We start from the raw sequence: 22,115 nt of genomic DNA, 5'->3' as shown, positions 1-22,115 counted from the left end.
GAGCGGTAACTGCAAAAACAACAATGATGGACAGAATGTGGATCAATGTCACACATTCACCCCAGTCCAAAGATCTGGGCCCAAATCCATCGTTTTTCCACTCCACACCACCCTGGGTTAGACAATGGCGATATGCAAATCAGCGCTGACCCTGTGCCCCATGGGAACAGTCCAGTCCGAACTACAAAAGCCATGTCCTTCCCAGAACGGAAACAAGCATCCGAGGACCGGCCCGGTTTCGAGGTAACACCTCTCTTCAGCCCGGCTAGCTTGATTCCAGTGGTGTGGAGTGCCTGGGACTCACGTCTGAGCATCCCCAGTACACTTAGAGCGGTAACTGCAAACACAACAATGATGGACAGAATGTGGATCAATGTCACACATTCACCCCAGTCCAAAGATCTGGGCCCAAATCCATCGTTTTTCCACCCCACACCACCCTGGGTTAGACAATGGCGATATGCAAATCAGCGCTGACCCTGTGCCTCATGGGAACAGTCCAGTCCGAACTACAAAAGCCAAGGACATGGGCTTTGGACTGGGGTGAATGTGTGACATTGATCCACATTCTGTCCATCATTGTTGTGTTTGCAGTTACCGCTCTAAGTGTACTGGGGATGCTCAGACGTGAGTCCCAGGCACTCCACACCACTGGAATCAAGCTAGCCGGGCTGAAGAGAGGTGTTACCTCGAAACCGGGCCGGTCCTCGGATGCTTGTTTCCGTTCTGGGAAGGACATGGCTTTTGTAGTTCGGACTGGACTGTTCCCATGGGGCACAGGGTCAGCGCTGATTTGCATATCGCCATTGTCTAACCCTCAGACTGGACTGTTCCCATGGGGCACAGGGTCAGCGCTGATTTGCATATCGCCATTGTCTAACCCAGGGTGGTGAGGAGTGGAAAAACGATGGATTTGGGCCCAGATCTTTGGACTGGGGTGAATGTGTGACATTGATCCACATTCTGTCCATCACTGTTGTGTTTGCAGTTACCGCTCTAAGTGTACTGGGGATGCTCAGACGTGAGTCCCAGGCACTCCACACCACTGGAATCAAGCTAGCCGGGCTGATGAGAGGTGTTACCTCGAAACCGGGCCGGTCCTCGGATGCTTGTTTCCGTTCTGGGAAGGACATGGCTTTTGTAGTTCGGACTGGACTGTTCCCATGGGGCACAGGGTCAGCGCTGATTTGCATATCGCCATTGTCTAACCCAGGGTGGTGTGGAGTGGAAAAACGATGGATTTGGGCCCAGATCTTTGGACTGGGGTGAATGTGTGACATTGATCCACATTCTGTCCATCACTGTTGTGTTTGCAGTTACCGCTCTAAGTGTACTGGGGATGCTCAGACGTGAGTCCCAGGCACTCCACACCATTGGAATCAAGCTAGCCGGGCTGATGAGAGGTGTTACCTCGAAACCGGGCCGGTCCTCGGATGCTTGTTTCCGTTCTGGGAAGGACATGGCTTTTGTAGTTCGGACTGGACTGTTCCCATGGGGCACAGGGTCAGCGCTGATTTGCATATCGCCATTGTCTAACCCAGGGTGGTGTGGAGTGGAAAAACGATGGATTTGGGCCCAGATCTTTGGACTGGGGTGAATGTGTGACATTGATCCACATTCTGTCCATCACTGTTGTGTTTGCAGTGACCAGCTGGAAGAGCACGCCCAGCGAGGAAAGCATGGGGCACTCTCCCTGCATTCGGGAGCCCTCTGAAAAGACTACCAAGAACAGGTGATAAGAGTGCAGCAAGAACCGATCCCGAGCCATCCCTAGCATAGAGCAGATTCATCAATCGAGCACAATCAACCACCACACTCTGATCACTCTGACAGCTTGTTGGGAAGGGCACATGCCCTGTTGCCGGTATAGAACAATTGTTTTAGTTGGCATGGATCCCTCAAAGTGGCCATCAAGGTGGGCTCCTATGCTGGACCCCCTAATTTTTTCCATTTTTACTGTGTATGCAAGAGACGGTACCCCCAGAGTTCTGTACGCCTCTCTACTTGTACCAATTTCTGCTTCATTATTTACAATATCTATCGACCCATCCTTTCTAAAGACGTCCCTTAAACTACTTTGACTTCCAGATCACTCCTTTTAAACCCGTTGGCTAACATGCTCTTAAACTCCACCACCCTCAAGCTGGGCTGTCCGCAGAGTGCCCCTCCCCCCCCCAGACAATCCCTCATGCCCCACACTACTTTGTCAGCCATTTCATTGTCACGCTTGTGACAACCTAATCTATTCTAGATGCACCCTGAATTGTCCATGGCCCAATCGGTGCCCAATGCACCAATATATCCGGGATCTTGGAAAGAAAATGCCCAAAGAGAGACAATCCTCATCATTGCTTCTCCATCAAGTGTGCAGAACCTTGACTGTCTTTGAAACCTAAATGTGCGCGGACAGTCCTTGTCACACTACCCCGGCTGTTGAATCTCTATGACTATCCCAGTCCTACTTCCACTGTTAATGCATCAGTGTTTCTCCATCCCATAGTCCGTATTAATTTAGATTTAAATCTAAATCCCTAGTGCAACCATTTTAAGCTTCATGGTGTACGATGAGGAGAGAGGGCGTGAGAGGCGGAACTGGAGGACCTGGAAGTCACTCAAGTCAAAAAGCAAGGAGACCCTTCATTCGTATGATTACAGAATATTGTGGCGTCTTCCCCCAGTCGGAGTGGCTACTGAGGGGATTTCCAGAGGAAGGAGATTTGTTTGTACAGAGACCTACACTCAGCTGCTTACACTTCTCCAGGCACAATGTCGTCATTAGGCGTAGAGGTACCTGCAGTAGTTTTTTTTTATCTGAGTGGAGCAGAGTCAAAAGCCCATAAAGTTCCTACAGAGCTCTTTCTCATAGCCCATGATATACTAAGTAGCTTGACCCTGACAAGGTTTCACTATTACAAATGTCACAAAAAAATGTTAATATTTCACTTCTGTTCTTGGATTTTCGTCACAATAAAATACACTGAACATAATCTTCACAAAAATTATTTACAAAAGTTTAAGCTATTGCCATTATAAATTACAATAACTTTTATTTAAGTATTAATTATTAAAAATAAATAAAAGCCATTGTTATTTGTAATATCTTTACATGTAAGTCACTTAAATACAACACATATTGCATTACAAATGCTATAGGTGTCACATTTGTGAAAGTTATAACTATTGGCATTGTAAATGACAAAGCTATTTTGCTATTTTCAAAACCAACACATAAATAAAAAGTTTGTCATTTACAATACCAATAGCTCAAACTTTCCTAATGCGAGACCTATTGCATTGCAAATGCTTGTTGTCTTTCTTCTGATCGCATTAAAAACATTAGTTTGCTCCCCTTTTGAAGCGTTTCAGTTTCTGGCATCAAACTTGAGCACAACTTCCCTGTTTAACAAGGTGTGGTTTGCTGGTTCCTGTTTCCTTTCTCACTTCAAAAGTCAAGGGTCAGATGATCTAAACTCTGCACCACTGTAATTCAGAACTGCATCAAAACTGACACTGACCAACTAGTTCAAAACTATATGCCACTGTTTGCTTGGTATAACATGACGCTACTCTAGTACAATGTTAAATTATCTAGCACTTCACTTTGTTCTTTTCACCATTCTGGCCATATTATACCATATGCATTTCAGCAACGCCATTATCACTTGCTTCTTCCCTCCATGCAGTGTTTGTCAGTGAACTGAACGCTCACTGCTAACAAATGCTGTGTTCTGATGGTAATGTGTTGAATTCCACAAAGGCAGATTTAGCGTCCATCCTTGTAAAGTTGGCAAGTTCAATACTATAAACTGGATAAGAGTGCCGTCTGTTATTTACAAGGCTTAGAAGAGGGGGCATCAAGACCTATGAAATATCATAATATAATAAGATGGATATGAATAATAAATATGTCTATACTATCTTTTTTAACTCTAGGGCTCACAAAACTCATTGTTTGTCACATCTGCTTCGTCAAACCATGCATAACCAAAAACAAGCTCCTTACAAGTCAAGTGGCGACCTCATATATTAGCGGCCTACTACAGATGGCAAAGTATGGTGGTCACCGAAATCAGATTCTGTAGTGCCCGGTAGGGGCAGACTGACCGCCAGCTCCACCTAGTTTATGCAGGACACGCAGAATGTAATTATGTGGTGTGTAATTATGTGGCACTGAGTGGTATTATGTGGAGTGTAGTTATGTTGCATTGAATAGAGTGTAATTGTGATGTGTGATTATGTGGTACTGAGTGGTATTATGTGGAGTGTATTTATGTTGCATTGAGTAGAGTGCAATTATGTGGCGTGTGATTATGTGGCACTCAGTGGTTATATGTGGAGTGTATTTTGCATTAAGTAGAGTGTAATTATGTGGTGTGTAATTATGCGGCACTGAGTGGTATTATTTGGAGTGTATGTTGCATTGAGTGCAGTGTAATAATGTGGCATATAATTATGTGGCACTGAGTGGTATTTGTGGACTGTATGTATGTTGCATTGAGTAGAGTGTAATTATGTGACATGTAATTATGTGGTACTGAGTGGTATGTGGAGTGTATTTATGTTGCATTGAGTAGAGTGTAATTATGTGGCGTGTAAGTATGTTGCACTGAGCGGTATTTTGTGGAGTGTATTTATGTTGCATTGAGGAGAGCGTAATTATGTGGCATGCAATTATGTGGCACCGTGGTATTATGTGGAATGTATTTATGTTGCATTGAGTAGCGTAATTATGTGGCACTGAGTGGTATTATGTGTAGCGTATTTATGTTGCATTGAGTAGAGTGAAACTATGTGGCTTGTAATCATGTGGTACTGAGTAGTATGTGGGGTGTATTTATGTTGCATTGAGTAGAGTGTAATTATGTGGTTTGTAACTATGTCACACTGAGTGGTAATATTTATTTATTTTATTTTGGTATTTGTAGAGCGCACTGCAACCCTGCGGGCATCCTGGCGCTGAGACATAGTGAAAAACCATGTGGAGTGTATTTATGTTGCATTAAGTATAGTGTAATTGTGTGGCGTGTAATTATGTGGCATAGTGTTATTATGTGGAGTGTATTTATGTTACACAGAATAGAGTGTAATTGTGACGTGTGATTATGTGGTACTGAGTGGTATTATGTGGAGTGTATTTATGTTGCATTGAGTAGAGTGTAATTATGTGGCTTGTAATTATGTGGAACTAAGTGGTATTATGTGGAGTGTATGTTGTATTGAGTAGAGTGTAATTATGTGGCTTGTAATTATGTGGCACTGAGTGGTATTATTTGGAGTGTATGTTACATTGAGTGAAGTGTAATTATGTAGCATATAATTATGTGCCACTGAGTAGTATTATGTAGACTGTATTTATGTTGCATTGAGTAGAGTGTAATTATGTGGCGTATAATTATGTAGCACTGAGTGGTATTATGTGGAGTGTGTTTATGTTGCACTGAGTAGAGTGTAATTATGTGGCATGTAATTATATGGTACAGAGTGGTATGTGGAGTGTATTTATATTGCATTGAGTACAGTGTAAATGTGGCGTGTAATTGTGTGGCACTGAGTGGTATTATGTGAAAACGCCATAAGAGGCTGGGGAATAAGAGCTATGCCAGGTGCCTCCTTGCCACGTATGCTGCCTGCGTTGAACGCCTCGTGGCTGAGCTTTAACAAAATGTGACTGTTAAAGTTAATCCTAAGTAAACATAAAAGAAATATGTGAAGAACCACCACACAACCTACCTTGCTCACATGCAACTCAAATTATAAGGATCTCTGTCAAATTAAAACACGTTTTTCCTCACCTGGTTTGCCTCGAGTGGTGGCAGAAAGTGAAAATGTGGGGTTTAAAACATAAATGTTAGGGCTTCCACCCTTGTGCAGCACTCTGCTGCTGTCTAAATAAATTCATGCTCTACAAATACCCTATGCATACAGTGAGTGACTAATCCTTCCAGAGGCATCTATTTAGGCAGAACTACGTGGCTGTAGGTGCCACATTTCTACCAAAAGGCTGCAATTCAACACAGGGATCAGGTCTTAGACAATGATGAATGCACCTTCATTCAGATAGTGTAATGCTTCCTGCTGGTGCCTGCCAAATCCACTGACATGCGTGATCTCAAGATGAGAACTGCACCTACAAGCATGAACATGCTAGTCGCCAGAGAAGTGACTTAGGCAGATGCACACCTCACTTTCTTTGAATCGTTTTCTCTATGCCAGGCTTGAAAGTGCCCCAAGCCACTTGGCTAGAATTCTGGATAAGAAGTTAAAGGAAAAAATATATATATTGTGACACAAAGTCTTAAAAGCTAGGAAAAAACATCAAATCACATAAAGGACAATATGGCAACACAACAAGTCAGGTAGGAATACAAAAGAAGAGGAGCAACATGGGAAAACCCCTTTCTTCTTCCGTAGAGCATAACTGTACATGTTTTACTCACAGAGAAAAGAGGGAGTCATATACTGTCTCACTTAAAATAGTTCTTCTCAGTATTTTGTATTCATTTTTTCTATTTGCATGGTTCTAACTTGAGCTTAATACACATTAACCAATAAGACTACGCACTCTGACTCTCTAATCTTGTATCAAGGAATAATTTGGTGCTCTTCGACACTACTACAAGTTTGAGGTCAGCAATCTGAGTCTAGAATGAATTGCTTGTGTCTAGCACAGTATCATTCTGTAGGCCAGCCGTTTCCTCTGTGTTTTGAGGAGACTGATAGTACAGCTTGCCATGCAACAGTTATGATTAAACAGTCCGTGAACAATTTCTAATGGTTCTGAAATTCATGAGGATCTTTTGGGATTTTATAGCTGTATATTATCGGCACAACAGTTTCATGAGTCTGACTGAAGAGAGGTCACACATATCAGATAGAGCCACGATCCCCACCATGATCGCCGTAAAGACATTGTCTAGGTGTGTATTATGGGCTAGCACAAACTAAACAACTACAGTACAAACAAAGTTGAAAAACTAGAGTATTTAAACCCTTCAGACTGGCTAGTGCAAATGTAACAAGTGCGGCAAACAACTACAATACAAACAGAGTCCACCAAAGTTGAAAAACAAGAGTATTTAAACACATCAGACTGGCTAGTGCAAAAGTAACATGAGCGGCCGCGAAAGCGAGCATGTTTGTTTATTTAGTAATATGAGCCAAGTTCACAATAAGGGAGTTATGCAGCTGGCACCATGTGCACCACTGCTCGCTCCTGAGCACCCTAGGCCAGGGGAGGTAACGGTAAAAGGAAAGGCGGGCATGCAGCCATCTTTGGCCATTTGCGGGCTTTCATTATTGAAAGCCACACGCACAGGCCAATAGAATGTGTGGGAGTTAACAAACTCCAACGGAGAAGTTCAGGAAAAGTGTGGAGTGCTCACAAGAAGCCTTCCAAAGAGTAGCGCATGTGCGCGGTGCTAGGCTCGACCTAAAATGTGTATTTCTAAATTTGTGTGGTGCAGGACACCTCTTCCTTGTATACAAACTCTAACCCTTCGCAGGCATTGCTGCACAGCTTATGTTCACAGTGTACAGAGGTGTGTGAAGGACATCCTGGAGGGCCTTTTGAGCAATGGTGGCTCCCCTGTTTGAGTGGAGGAGCATCAACCCACAAGCCCCAGAGTTTAAAAATAAAATGGTAATAAAGTTTATTTATTACCAGCTTATTTTTCAGCAACCCATCCTGAACTTAGTGTCAGGCCGGGGTGGTGCAAGTGCTGACGGGTGGCAGCAGCAGGGAGCTTTGCGCTTTAAAATGTGCCGGCCGTCTTGAGATGGCCAGCCAGACATGCACATAGTAAAGTTCTCTAACCTAGCTGTCTTAGACAACTGTGTTAGAGAAAGCGCAGGCCTCCAGTGGTCTTATTAGCATTGAGGGTGGCTTGCTCTATCCAATTCTGGTGCTGCTCTGATGTTGTGAGAGCCGTGTCAGGATTGGTTAGTGCTGTTTCCTGCATCCGGAGCTTCTAGAAGACACCCGAAGAAGGAAGAAGTGACCCTGCAAGTTAGGATGGTAAGTCTATTTTATTTTATCAATTTTTTTGTGCTCCCGCCCACCACCCTCGGTACAAGTCAGCGACCACTCCATTCGATGCATCACGTCCAGGTGCTCGGACACTAAACCAGGCTGCTTGAGACATTCATCTGGGGCGCTTGATACATCCTGCTGTACTGCTTGCGACATTCCGCCCCACTACCCAAGACCAGAGGTCAATGAGGGTAGGACCTGAGGACCACGGCATGCCCGCCCATACTTTTTAAATTTAGATAAAATAGTTCTCCTACTTTTTGTGAAAAGACAACCATCCTGGTACAGTTAATTCAGAAAGTTGAAATGCTTCAGCTGAAGTGTAAAGCTTCCTGTGCTGTGAAACCGGAGGATGCGCAAGTAGCTAGACAAGCCTTCTTGCCAGGGAGCCTGCTTGCCTGAAATAAATAAAAAATGTGCACAACTAGTTAATCTGCAAATGTAAAGGCTGCTTGGAAGCTGATATTGACATAAATTAATGGAATAATTTGAACCTTTCTGATGACACATTTTCATTTTGAGTGGTATTGCAGGGGCCTTACCAGCTGACCTCTGAAGGGTGTGCTTTTAAAAGACAAGTATTGCAATACGTACTGTCTGGGTATTACTAAAATCTATATTTTGGGGATTTTTTTTATCTAAAACCTTTTCGCACATTTCCAGCAGCCTATCTTATACTGTAAGTAATGCAAGTTTAAAATAATGACTTACATATTCACAGTCCTTTCTGTCTCAGACTGGGACCTCATAGAACTACACATACACAAGTCACCTATTCTCCACTGCACCAACCAGACTTCAATTCTGTGGCTCTCTGGTTATGACACAGACCTCTGCAACACATTAACTAATAGTAATTTCATAATGCACAATAGTGTATATCCCAATGATTAGTTTAACTCTCATTTGTTTTTAGGTCTCGCTAGAGTCAGCGCATGCGCTGCTCTTGCGAGAAATTTAGTAGGTGGTTTAAAAAGTGCTACCCAGGCCGGCCACCAGCTTGCTATTAAGTGCACAAGTGCGCGCGGCGTGCACAGCACTTTTTCCCGTCGCGTCCGCACAACTCTCGTCACCACTCACGTTTTTTTTAATTTAATTTTTGCGCGCGCGCACACAACTCCCGGTCGCGCGCCCAATGTTTGTTCTTAGAGAGGTCGCTGCTGTGGTCATGAAGGCATGCCCTGCATGAGAAAAACTCATTCAGGCACATATTCTGGATACACTAAGTATCAAGGTTCAAATTACAAGACATTTCCTTTTGACTTTTAACCGCATCTTCGCTGTAAAGACCAGTTATCAGCTTTTCCCAACTCTTTTCTCTTTCTACTTACTCATCCAGCCAACAGGCACACAGCCTGCTACTAACATCTCACACCTTCCACTTCAAATAATCTATCCGGTTCAAGACAAATCTACTACCCACTTACCTCGGGGAACCTTGGGTTCTAGAGCAGTGCTCTACTCGGTGCAAAGCGCTTCAACGCCTCGTGAGGAGCAGTAATCGCAACATAAATATAATTACATCCTATGTGGAGTGGGCTTTTTTTGCTGCCCATGTAAACAAATGCCTTCGTACCCCACATACGCACTTTATAAATGCTGCAATAAAGTAGATGAAAGTCCCACGACGATACGTTCATTGCCACACCAGCTGAAGCATGCATCTGCATCTGTGGGGTGGTTGTACAAACGCAACAAAGGATCAACATACATGTGATATGAACTGATCTTGCACATGCAGCGCTGAGACCAGACTGCATTCAGTGGTTAAACACAAACGGTGGTGAATTTCAAACACAAAACTTAAAGGCACAGTATACGAGCGAGGGCCATGTATACTCACAGGCACACAGGTACTTGCACATTCTTTCTGCCCGCAGTTTACACAGACATTGACTCAAACTGCCTTGAACCGGTTATAATTACTGGGGAGGTGGGTCACTTTCAAACCAAGCCACTGTGATCTTCAGAGCGAAGCTCTCAGAGATGGTGCACATTGGCGCAGCTGTTTCCCAAACATGTATAATAAAAGTGAACCAAAAAACCTCTCATGTCTTTTTCCGTAGGTGCAGGAACGGGTTCCAACTTGTTAATGAGACTTTTCTGCTGCCCATTTCCCTGTCCACCTTCTGTGCACATCCGAGCCTCTCGCCCTGCAGCCCTGAGCACACCGAGGGTGCGGGCACGAAGGGAAGCCCTCCCCGCCCCCCACCTGCCGCCGGTTACGCCACGACGGTCCTGGGCAGTGCAGGCGCGCCCCTCACGCCTCCCCATGCTGCACACTGCGCAGCAGTCAGGCGGCCTACCACTTACACCAGCCGACACGCCCACACTGTTCCAACCAAGCAGAGACGTCACCCAGCGTGGAACATATCTAGACAAGACCCTACCCGCACATCTCTTGCTTAAACGCAGCCCAGTTCCCCACAGCACGTTTGAAGAGCCCCTCTTAAACCACACACCAATCCTTTCTAGATGCACCGCTGTAAAAACCTCAAGAGTTTGGCAACCACCCAGAACAAAACAACTTTCCTCTTATTTGTCCGCCCAGAAGCGCTTAAGGGCCTTTTCAGGGGAATGAGAATCTATTAAAATACAATAAAAGGCTACTCTTACCTCAAGCCATACGAGGGCTGCCATGAGCAGCGTTCACTCAAATACTCATTCAATGAAGGGCTGACGAAAGAGTGAAGCCAAACAACCAAGCGGCCGGCCATCAAGTCCAAGAGTAGGAATAGTGTGAACTCCTCCCTTTAGGTCATTACACACATTGTTCCCAGGGGGGACTTGTGTGAGAGTACACTGCATTCTGGGTGTTGTAGTCTTGTTTTCCTTCCATTGAACTAATTAGACCAGCAAAGCTGAAATCATTGATTTGCAGGCGAAACGTTAACGAAGACAGTGTCCGTAATGACCATGAGTGTGGAGGTCACCTCAATAATGAAAGAGCAAGCAACACAAGTGGTCCTTCCAGGTTAACATAGTCTAAAGCACTACCAACAACAAGCATTGGCATAGCCAATAGGTCTCACTTTTGGGACCTTATAAGTATTTAGTTATGCAGCACAATATCCTTAGTGCAACAACAACTGTTGCTTGGCTAAACACTTACAAGGTCCCAAAGGTGAGACCTATTGGCTATGCCAATGCTTGTTCTGTAAGCTGTGTGTTATTTTATATGTAGTTACCTGAAGGTGAAAGACCAAAAAAGTTGCAGAATATTTTTTCACGCACCTCGCCCCCATTGCGCACAGCATCACAGTTTCCAAATTGTTTTTTAATGCTCTTTGACCACTGTTCAAGACATTACACAAGGCTACTTGAATCATTACGCCGACTGCTCGACGCTTTCCTATCCACCCTAGGGACCAGGTATTTACCAGAATTCTCTCAGTATGCTATGCTAACAACTGCAAATGTTCCTTACATTCTAGTCAAACACGCAATGCCAGATGGGAATGCATCCTCGCCGCTGCGCGCGCACAAGGCAGCAGCTGCAACAGGCGGACATGTTCTTCACAGCTGCACGCTGAGGTTCTGTCCCTTGACCGCCGCTATTTCAAGCCGTGCTCTGCTGATCTTTTAAACAGTTTACACTTGGTCGGAGAATACTTTTAGAAGCTAAAATATTACGTGGCTGCTAATAAGCGCTGTCAATAGTTAAGTGTTAAATTATTTGTTTCTATTTAGGAGATTGTATGCAGTAATGCTGAGAGGGTGAGGGTGGGTGTGTGTGGACGCGTGTGTTTGTGTCTCTAGGATGTGCGTGTCTCTTGACGCTTCTTCATGGCATTGAGTAGTGGGGAAAAATAAGCTGTATTCAGAATGTTGGATTGCCTACTCTTACCCGGGCTGTAGGTTGTTATACCTAAGCCTTGACTGAAAGACTTACTGAACCCTAACCCCCTGTCCTGGTCCTAACATTTACCTCGAATTCTTAATGCAGAATTTCGGCAAAGAAATAGTTAATTTGTGTCTTCGACTTTAGTTTTTCGGTGTTTGTGTTTTAAGTGTTTTTGTTTTACCTATTAGGACTGCATACCTTCACTGTGCCTGATCTGATTTTTTTTGTCCGGCCCACAGGGGACTGCCTCTTGGATGAGCCCACCAAGCCCGTTGCCTTGCCAGCTACCCTACCAGGTGCCACGTACAACTTGAATCGGCAGTGCGAACTGGCCTTTGGCGTGGGCTCCCGACCCTGCCCTTACATGCAGTACTGCACCAAGCTCTGGTGCACAGGGAAGGCAAGGGGCCAGCTCGTCTGTCAGACGCGCCACTTTCCTTGGGCTGATGGTACAAGCTGTGGCGAAGGGAAGTTCTGCCTGAAAGGCTCCTGCGTAGAGCGACATGATACCAACAAATACAAGGTGAGTACACCAATCTAAAAGCATAGTCCTACACGAGAAATGTGCATTAACAATTACTTAATTTCACATATTTATGATTGGGCTCAACAGCGAATCAAAACCAAGTATAACCCTTGTGCCAAACAACATCCTACGCCAGCATGTACCATTATTATGATTTAGTGTTTATTTTATTTAGATATTTCAAATAATTTCTAAACAGCAAAGACACAAAAAGGCGTCCAGCCGCTGGGAGGGGATAGCAGGAAAATCGTCCATTAGAGCTAGACCAGAATAATAACTGATGTTAAAGGCCACATCGCATCTTGGTGTTGGCTGTTATACAACTTTGTAAATTGAAGCGAGTTCCTTCAGAGAACAAAATAATGATATTCGAAATTAGATTGTTATAACTAACACGGTCCTAATAAAGCAATCACATTTTATTTAAACCAAAATTATTTGTGTGATGTAAGTGACAGAAGCTACAGATCTTGTTATTTCATTTTACAACAATTTGGAGCAGATTTTTTTTATTATGCTAATACTGACAAATTTATTTATTTATTTATTTATTTATGTAATTTGTAAAGCGCCTGAATCACCGCACATGGGGTATCTCCGCGCTGAAGACGCAAGCAGGTGTAGCAGTGGGAGTTTTAAGAAGAGTGAAGTTTTCAATTTTTTCAGAAAGCTTAGATAGTTGGTGCAGAGGCGTATGTCCAGTGGAAGCTGATTCCAGTATTGGGGTGCTAGATGGGAGAATGATTTGCCTCCCAGTCTGGTTTGCTTGATGCGCAGGATTACAAGAAGACCTTTTCCCTTGGAGCGAAGGGTGCGCAAGGGTGAGTGCCTGGTCAGTTTGTTGGTCAGATATATGGGACCCAACTGGTTGAGGCCCTTGAACACCAGGCAGCAGATTTTAAATTTGATTCTTTTACGAATGGGTAACCAGTGGAGCTTGCGAAGCAAGGGCAGTGATGGGGTACGATATTGTGAACTGGTTACCAAACGGGCGGCTGTGTTCTGCACCACCTGTGGAGTGGTGTGGCTCACTGGTTAGAGGCGGCAGACCCGGAAGCGGCGAACGGCCCGGGAGCAGGGTTCAATTCCTGACGCGGCAGGGTCGTGGACCAGGGTCAGCGGACTCGATAATACTCGCCTCGGTGCCTACTCTAACCAGGGATCACACTCGGCAACTCTGGGCATTAGCTTGCCTCATCTCTACAACGGCCCCCCACATTCGCCGGGGATGCCTGGTTTCACCTTGGAGATACCCAGTAGGGACCATCTCACAGGGATAGCCAGGACGGGTTCCCCAGCAGTCTACAGCGCCACAACACCTCAGGGCAGCAGTGCGCTTTACAAGACACATACATTTACCTGTAGGCTGTTCAGGGCAGATTCTTTGGCAGAGATCAGCAGGGCATTACTGAAATCCAGACGACTGGGAACTAAGGCATGAACCAGAGTTTTGCGGGTGGACGGAAGGAACTGAAAGACTTTGCGAAGAAGACTAAGTGTGTGAAAGCAGGCTCGTTTGGTGGCAGCTATATGTTCATCAAGGTTGAGTTTGCTATCGATTAGGACTCCTAGGTTTTTGACTACTGGCTTAGGGGATGGTGCCTGGCCCATTTCTTTCGGCCACCAGCTGGGAGACCAGGTGGTCACTGCTTCTCTGAAAACCAATATTTCAGTTTTACCTGCATTCAACTGCAGGAAATTTCTGCTCATCCATGATGTTATGGTCCTCATGCCTTCTAGAAAAATGTTATTGATGTTCGGGGTATCTTTATCGAAGGTGAGGAGGAGCTACTTGTCATCCGCGTAGGAGATTGGGGTGAATCCGCTCTTCCTAAGGAGTGCCGCAAGAGAGGCTACATAAATATTGAATAGCGAGGGGCTAAGACAAGAGCCCTGCGGTACTCCTTTGGTCACCGGGGTGGTTTCTGAACTGAAGGGTCCAAGGTGAACTGTTTGTGTTCTTCCTTTGAGAAAGTCCCTTATCCAGTCTAATGCAGTGTCCTGGATCCCTATGGATTCAAGTCTTTCTAGCAGGATCTGATGTGAGATAGTGTCAAATGCGGCGGAGAGGTCGAGCAGTATAAGAATTACTGCTCGACCAGCGTCCGCCTGCATATGAATGTCGTCGATCACGTTGACCAGAGCTGATTCGGTACTGTAATTAGGACGAAATGCCGACTGTGAGGGGTCGAGATAGTTGGAGGATTCAATAAAAATGGAAAGGTGAGTATTGATGTGTTTTTCCAATAATTTCCTATATAAGGGGAGGAGTGAGATTGGCCGATAGTTTGTTATGATGTCGGGAGACAGTATGTTGTTTTTCCTAATGGGCATTATCTGGGCCGCTTTCCATTCTTCGGGAAGCTTCGTTGTTTGAGCTATTCAGAATTGTACACAGAGGTGCGGCCAATTCGGCTGCAAGTTTTTTGGCCATTTTGGCTGGGAGAAAGTCTTTGGGAGAACCTGATTTGGCTGAAATTAGAAGGCATTCGGTTTCGGAGATGGTGAGAAGGGGAAATGTATCCAGGGTGTGGAACTGGGCGGGGTATGGGTAGGTTCAATGACCGGGTTGTGACTGAAATTAGCAAAGGAGATAGAAATTTGATTGTAGATGTCATCAATTTTTTGGGAAAAATGACTGGCTACTTCATCGCATAGGGATTGAGTTGGTTCTTCTGCAGGCCTGCAGGCCATGGGGTTAATGAGGCTATTAAGAACCCGGAAGAGGGTTTTGGGCCCATTATCCGCTTGCTCCAGTTGGATGGCTATGTGCTTTTTTCGAGCCGTTTTTAGGTTCTTATGGTAGGCGCCAAGGGTAACTCTTTGACAACACATATATTTATGTATAAAAGAAGACAATATTCATGAAGGTATGATCAAGAGAATCCTTTGTTAGAGAGACAAAGTTGAACATACATCTAGGAGGTCCAAGTTTAAGCCAAATGCCAGGATATTCACATTTGGATGTGCACATTTTTAAATTCTCCCTTTGTTGAAAGCAGGTGAAGTTTCCTAACATGGCCGCCTTCAAAGAGGTAAATTTGAACTTTGATTCCAGAAGCTTAGAAAAGTGAGATGTAAGATTGCAGGAAATTGGTACTTCAGTTTTACTTGCTACAACTCAATTAAGCCTTAGAACAGAGGTGTAGCTTGAAAACACTGTAGCAGGACACACCATCCATTTCCCATTCTGCTTTATGGAGGGACTTCAAGCAATTGCGGAATGTATCTGCGTGTCAGTGGACTGAAGGTGAGTGTTGGCGAGGCATTACATGAACTTGCATAACTTTTTTTTTTACTGCAAGCATCGGCCTTGCACGAAAAAGTCTCATGAGTTACCACCAGGAGACTCGTACACAAAGAAAACTCGTACACAAAGTAAATTCTTCGTCAGGTGGTATTCTCTGCTCGTTCGAGTGTCCTACCAGTACCTTGTGATCCTTTTTCATGTGAGGTGCTCACTTTGGTGATAATAATACTTGAAGATATCGTCAAACTACATTTCACATTAAAAGCATAATTTTGTACATTTTTTCTCCATATTTCCTGAAATGTCGCCCCAAAAATAATCAATCTCACTCACAGTTGGCGAACAAAAAGTTTGCAAAGACTTTTGAAGCTTGGTGCCATGAAATCTCACACGAGCCTCTCAGTTCTGCACCAAGTGGTCACCTGTAATGCTATTTAGGCGGCAGCTCCATTATTGCATTTTCCTGTAAGAAGTGAGGACCCATGTTAGAGTTCAACAACTTCCTACAGCCTTGACTGTCGACCACCTCATGACAAACTGTCGCAAAATAAATCTCTTCTCTCTCACAGTTGGGAATGATTTTATGAGAAAAGATAGCATAACAGATTTATCCTAATTTATTCTTGACATTAAATACATGTAGAATATGTACTAGGACAAAAACATACAGTTATATGCTTTTTACAACAGTTGGCAAAATAATTACGAACATGGAAAGGAGCTCCACATTGCAATTTTCCTGTGTATGAATTGGTAAGTTCTATCTTATTGATGCCCGATATATTCAAATCCCTATGCTCGGTTGGAGGCACTAGACACTTTATTGCTCTGCTGCATTAGATTACTGGTGAGGAGCGGGAGAGGAGAAAGGGCAGGACTCCATATACCAGACTTCTTGGCTCTACAGGAAGCTTCGCCGCGACTGGAGTCACATAAATTACAGCAGAAGCACCTCATCGCTTCAGTAGAGCCAGTACCCCTACATGGAGTCACCACTAGTTGGGGCGGATCATGCTAAAATCTGCAAATTTATTTCTTGGAACATCCCAGGGCTTGCAAACAAGATAATCAGCACCGGATGGATCACTTTTATTAAAGGATTTAGTATTATTTGCCTCCAGGAGACTTGGGCTATCTCTAGAATTTTCTTCCGTGAGGGATTCAAGACTTTTTTTGTATTGCTTCACGGTCAGTTAGACCCAAGGGGGTCTGCTAATGTACGTTTCTCTGGACATTCCATGCCAATTGAAGGAATTACCCACCGATAATGTTTGCTCGCAAGCCATTTCATTTTCTGAAGGGTACACAAATATGTTTCTGTTACATTTTTACAACGCTAATGTTGGGCATCCATCTCTTCGCAATATCACTAAAATGGGAACATTTTAATGGAATTTGGACACAAAGGGTTCCCTGATAGGTCATCTCGTGACCTCAGGAGATTTTAACATCCATCTTTGTGGGGACCCAGATGCAGGTTCAAAATCCAGAATGGGATGCCCCGGGTCGGCGGGTTTGCATGTTGAACACACCATCCAGGGAGATAGCCCTAATGCACTAGCTGATGAGTTTGGTTTAACTATGTCAAGTATCAGGGTGGCTCATAGAATTTACTCCCGACTTTTATTGGGAGGGGGTGCTCAATGCTAATAGATAATATCTTTGTATCTAGCCCTTTTTTCAACTTCTTTTGGATTTCTCAGTCGAGGACAGCATTTATAGCGACCATAACCCCCTTTGTATGTCGACCACTTGGCCCAAGGTAGGGAAATCCCTCAGCGTTGTCCCTAGCGGTTCTTTAAGGGTAGTTGATCAGGGCAGAAGGCTTAGGTGGGAGCAGATATTCCCGGATTCCTTTTATGAGACCCTTATGGTAAAATGCAGGAGGGAAATCAACATCTGTACAACTGGACGTTGGGAGGCAGATGCCACGTTAGAGGCATTTTCGGTAAATTCAAATACAATTCACATACAATTGGACTCCTTCTTGAGGCCCTACCTACGTCCTGGAAGAGACATGCCACGAGTTGGTTTATCATGGCTGTTCTAGTGCAGCCAGGAATCTGAGGGTGGCCTTGAGTACCCTTCCAAGGAATCCCGCCACAGTAAGGGTGTGTCGAGTGATATACAAAGCTGAAATAGAAAGGCGGAAGACTGAGCTAAAAGAGGAGGCTTGGCGTAAACTCATTAAGGCCTGTCGCCAGAAACATAGTACCCAGTTTTGGAGCATTATTAATTGCCCCTTTTTTGTCAGGGGAAAACTCGAAGCCCTTAGATGCACATATTACAGAAGAGGATTGGGTTGTCATTTTCAGGAAATGTTCTGCCAGCAAGCAGACATACATCAAGCTGGAGTGGGAGGGTAGTTGTTCCTTCTTATTACTGCCGAGAAAGTCAGTAAAGGTATAGCTGGGCTATCTAAGAATAAAGCACCTGTACCTGATGGCATCCCTTTGGACCTTTTTGTATCTAAACTCCAACTATGGGTGTCAACCCTCACTACAGTTATAAATGCTGCTATCGTCAAGGAATTGCCTAGTACTTGGTCCCTATCGATCATAGTTCTGAATTTTAAGAAAGGAAACAGAGATAGCACCAAATGTTATAGGCTATATCCTTATTGAATTAATCTGTCAAGGTTTTGGGACAGGTCCTGTTGGAAAGGTTGTCCACATGGGCTGATGCTAACAATATCTTGACAGATATACAATATGGCTTTCGCCCAGAGAGGTCCACAATCGATGAATGCCTGAACTTATATATGATCTTCAGTAAATACACTGTTGCTCGTTCAGGCAATATATATCTTACTTTTATGGACTTGTCCTCTGCACTTGATTATGTTAACCAAAATAAGTCATGGGAATGTTTACTCTGGGCATGGGTGTGGACAAAGAGATCGTCCTTTTCCTTCGAGAGCTACACAGGGAAACTAAGCCGTGGTACGGTTCACGAAAGAGGGTCAGGTTACTCGGCAATTCCCTATAAAGAGAGGGGTGCACCAGGGTTGTATCCTGGCCCCTTTTTTATTTCACCTTTATATTAATGATTTGGAGAAGGCCCTGGCTGCTACTCAGGTAGATGCCGCACAGGTGGGACGCCGTGGTCTCTGGTACTATTGTACGCAGACATCGCTGTCCTCATGTCTAAGACAACGAGAGGACTGCAAACCCTTCTCAATTCTTTTGTGAAATGTTTGGAGGACCGGGACCTACTAATCAACAACTCCAAATCCTATGTGATGGAGTTGGGAACTGGTACAGGGAAGTCCTTTAATTTTTAGGTGGGGTCCGCATTGGTCCCCAAAACTGGGGCTTTTCCCTATTTGGGGGTTTTGTTGGATGCAAAACTAAATTGGGGCCCTCTAAGAAGAAAAAAGAAAATGGATTTTTTCAAGAGCCAATGCGGCACTTTTTCATTTTGCCTCTCGGTTGGACAGAAAACCAATAGGTGCATTACTAGAGATATATCGAGCAAAGTGCCTAGGGCAGGTATCATATGGTAGAGAAATCTGGGGTTACTCCTGGGCTGATGAGTTACAAAGAATTGAAAATAGATTTTTAAGATGACTCCTATGAATACCTCAGGGAACCCCTACCTTTTTGGTACACAAAGAATTGGGTATGCCCTACCTATAATACCTATTTTTGTCTCAGACTTTACTCTACTGGCTTAAAGTGTGGGGGAATAAGGGGACCTCCTTACACAGAGGCATCATAAGGGACTGCATGGCTCTCGATTACCCCCACCGTATCCCCTAGTTAAAATATATTGGGGATGGGTTCAGAACTCTTGGGAGGATGGAACTCTTTAGTGACCCAGAAACCATCACCAGGAAAGATTTGGCTTGGGCTGTGGAGCATTTTTTAGTCTTCAGGCAGTATAAAGGGAGGAGTCCGAATTAATGAAACCAAGCGTACGGAGGTACATTATCCTAAAAACAGTACAATCAACGGAACAGTATCTCCTAGGGCTACCAAACATGTATGATCGTTTTATACTAACAAGGTTCCAGTTAGATTTATTTTATCTTCTCCTTGCTCACCCTCGAGAGAGTAACAAAGGTCAAGCCTTGCCCTTATGCAGTTGCGACAATAGGTCTCCGCAGGACATGATCCATTTTGTAATGTTTTTGCAGTTTTTACGAGGTACAGAGGAAGACTTATATAATCCAACTTTTAAAATCCCCAAATTTTAATCAAGTACGTCCCGCTTTTATATTTTTAGCTCTCCTTTCAGGGTCCACGTTATGGTACGTCCTTAGCTTTTTAAAGGCGGCAGTTAGGCTCAGATTGGGCTGTGATCAGAACTCTATGTTTATCAGGCTGCTAGATTTTCCTTTTTTATCATTCTTTTAACTTATAATATGTGTGAGATATTTGTATGTTATCTGTTGACTGCTTGCATTAATTGGTTGGGGGCATTTCGTTCCTTTTTCGTTCATTTACTTGTGACTTTTATGGGTTTTAACTGAAAAGCCGAATATAGTTTATGATGATGATGATGAATCCCTGTAAAGAGCTCCACTCATGTCCATCTTTCTTTACAAAATGGAAGGTGTACAAGACAGGTTTAACTTTAGAAAATTAATTTGAGAGCTACCACATTTCATTAGGTGTACTCACACAAGGGTGACAGACAGCTTTTATATTTAATTTGTAGAATGATGTCATAATGATATCCCTTAACCTGTTTTCATACTATTGGCAATGGCTAAGTGTTTTTGATTCGTTTCATGTGTTTTAATAACTGTATTGATGAGATCCGGCTATTGGCAAATAAGTTAGTAATTCTAGACTGCCAAGCGTAACCTGAGTTACTGCTGATGTACTTTCATATTTATACAAAAGCTCACATACTCTTGATCAGTTTGCAACTTTTTTTTATAGTAGCCATGCACACGGCTGGCCTATGAATTTTTCCTTTTGCTGAAGTTTATCATGAGCAAAAAACCACCCCAGGTCTAATTCTCAGATTGTTTTACACAAGCTGAGCAAAAGGTTTCTGTAACCGTGATTTTGTTTATTTGCAATTTAATTTACTGTGAACTAGACCCACCAGGTTAGTAGAGTCCTATACATAGCGGTAAGAAATACAATCGAATAGAGGAAGACAAAACATTAAATAGGATATGCGAAGGTATATAGTATATAACAACCATGTAGTAAACTAGGAGGCTTGCAAATGTTCCCCACTTTTAGCCCCATTTTGAACTGCTGGATGATGCGCTGGGCACTTTAGTAAGTATCCACCAAGTTAACCCTGTGTTTTTGAGCTTTGGCAGGCTTTTTTGAACGTTTGCTTTCAAGACAGAAGTGTGACCTAATGCTGGGGAGAGTGTGCTGCTATCGATGGCCAGAGACAAAGACCTGTGTGAGCAGGAGTTAGTGATTAAACCTGTGCAGAGGTGAGCCTCAGAGGTTTCACTGGCACCACTGGACAAAGGAATTTGAGGACAAAGCCTCCAACTGTCCCAGGCACTGTTTTTATGGACAGGTGGGAAATTAGCTATGCAGGAGGCATCCACCTCCACAATGCTCATCTTTCTACATTTAGCGGCTTGTCTGGCCGCGAGGAGGGCCCACTGCTTAACATAGCGGGTCTGCAGCGCCAGAAATGTAGATGCTGCGGAGACAACGAGGCCGATCAACGAACAGTGTATGGGCTTGTCAGCAGCACTGGTGTCATCTTCAACATGCCCACTTGGGAGAGACTTTGATTTCGGCAGACAGGGTGGCACCCACAGGGGTTTCATTACAGCGGACCACATTCACCATGATGCAACTTCGCATACGCCCATTGGGGTGGTACATTTAAATATGCGCATGTGGTCTGCCTTGCTGCCTTTCCTGTTTTGCCAGTGACCAAGGGCAAAGGAAGCCCGAAACGCGTCTGGCTGATTAATGTTGTGAGTGCCAGGCTGATTGTCATGCAGTCCTTGAATAAAGGCTTGAACTCGACGCCATGTGGCCTTTTCATCAGAGGCAACTCATCTTTCCAAATATATATATGGGCGTGGTGGAACTTTCCCATGGGGCGGAGCAATTTCTCAGAAGCAGGAAGGGGCAGTATATTTGAATCTGGAATACTCACCTGCTTCATGGACGCTACACCCACGGCGCTGAAGAAGGCAGAGAAACGCCGAAATGCATTCGCCACAGCGGGTGTAATTGAACTTCTTTTTTCCATCTGTTCCTGATTAAAGGTGTCTCCAACGTCTCCCCTCAAGTTGGTCTTTTCTTTCGTCTTGGATGAAAGTGGATGCACATTCATAACGCGACTACCAGTGACGCGTTACAAAAGACTCCTGCAGCATAAGCGGCTCTACTTCCTCACTGGAACCACTTCGGTGCTTTTTTCTCCTGGGTACAGGAATTAGCAGAGCCCACCTCTAAATCTCAGGACGAACAGAGCGGTGTAGGTGCCATTGGACATCACGCTGGGCGAGGTAATATTATAGCCTTGT

At 44.2% G+C, this 22,115-nt stretch overlaps 1 protein-coding gene across 1 annotated transcript in view; it reads left to right on the top strand.

Moving 5' to 3' along the window:
* ADAMTS15 (ADAM metallopeptidase with thrombospondin type 1 motif 15) overlaps window positions 1-22,115 on the top strand; it is a 359,025-nt gene that overhangs the window by 227,959 nt on the left and 108,951 nt on the right. The window contains exon 4 of the mRNA XM_078681943.1: window positions 12,113-12,396. Coding sequence (XP_078538069.1) covers window positions 12,113-12,396 — 284 coding nt within the window. The remainder of the gene's footprint in view (window positions 1-12,112; window positions 12,397-22,115) is intronic.

This window comes from Lissotriton helveticus, chromosome 3_1, assembly GCF_964261635.1.
Source record: "Lissotriton helveticus chromosome 3_1, aLisHel1.1, whole genome shotgun sequence".
In the NCBI taxonomy this organism is placed as follows: Eukaryota; Metazoa; Chordata; class Amphibia; order Caudata; family Salamandridae; genus Lissotriton; species Lissotriton helveticus.
Note: the sequence above shows the minus strand (reverse complement) of the source record. Positions and strands in the feature narration are given on the sequence as shown.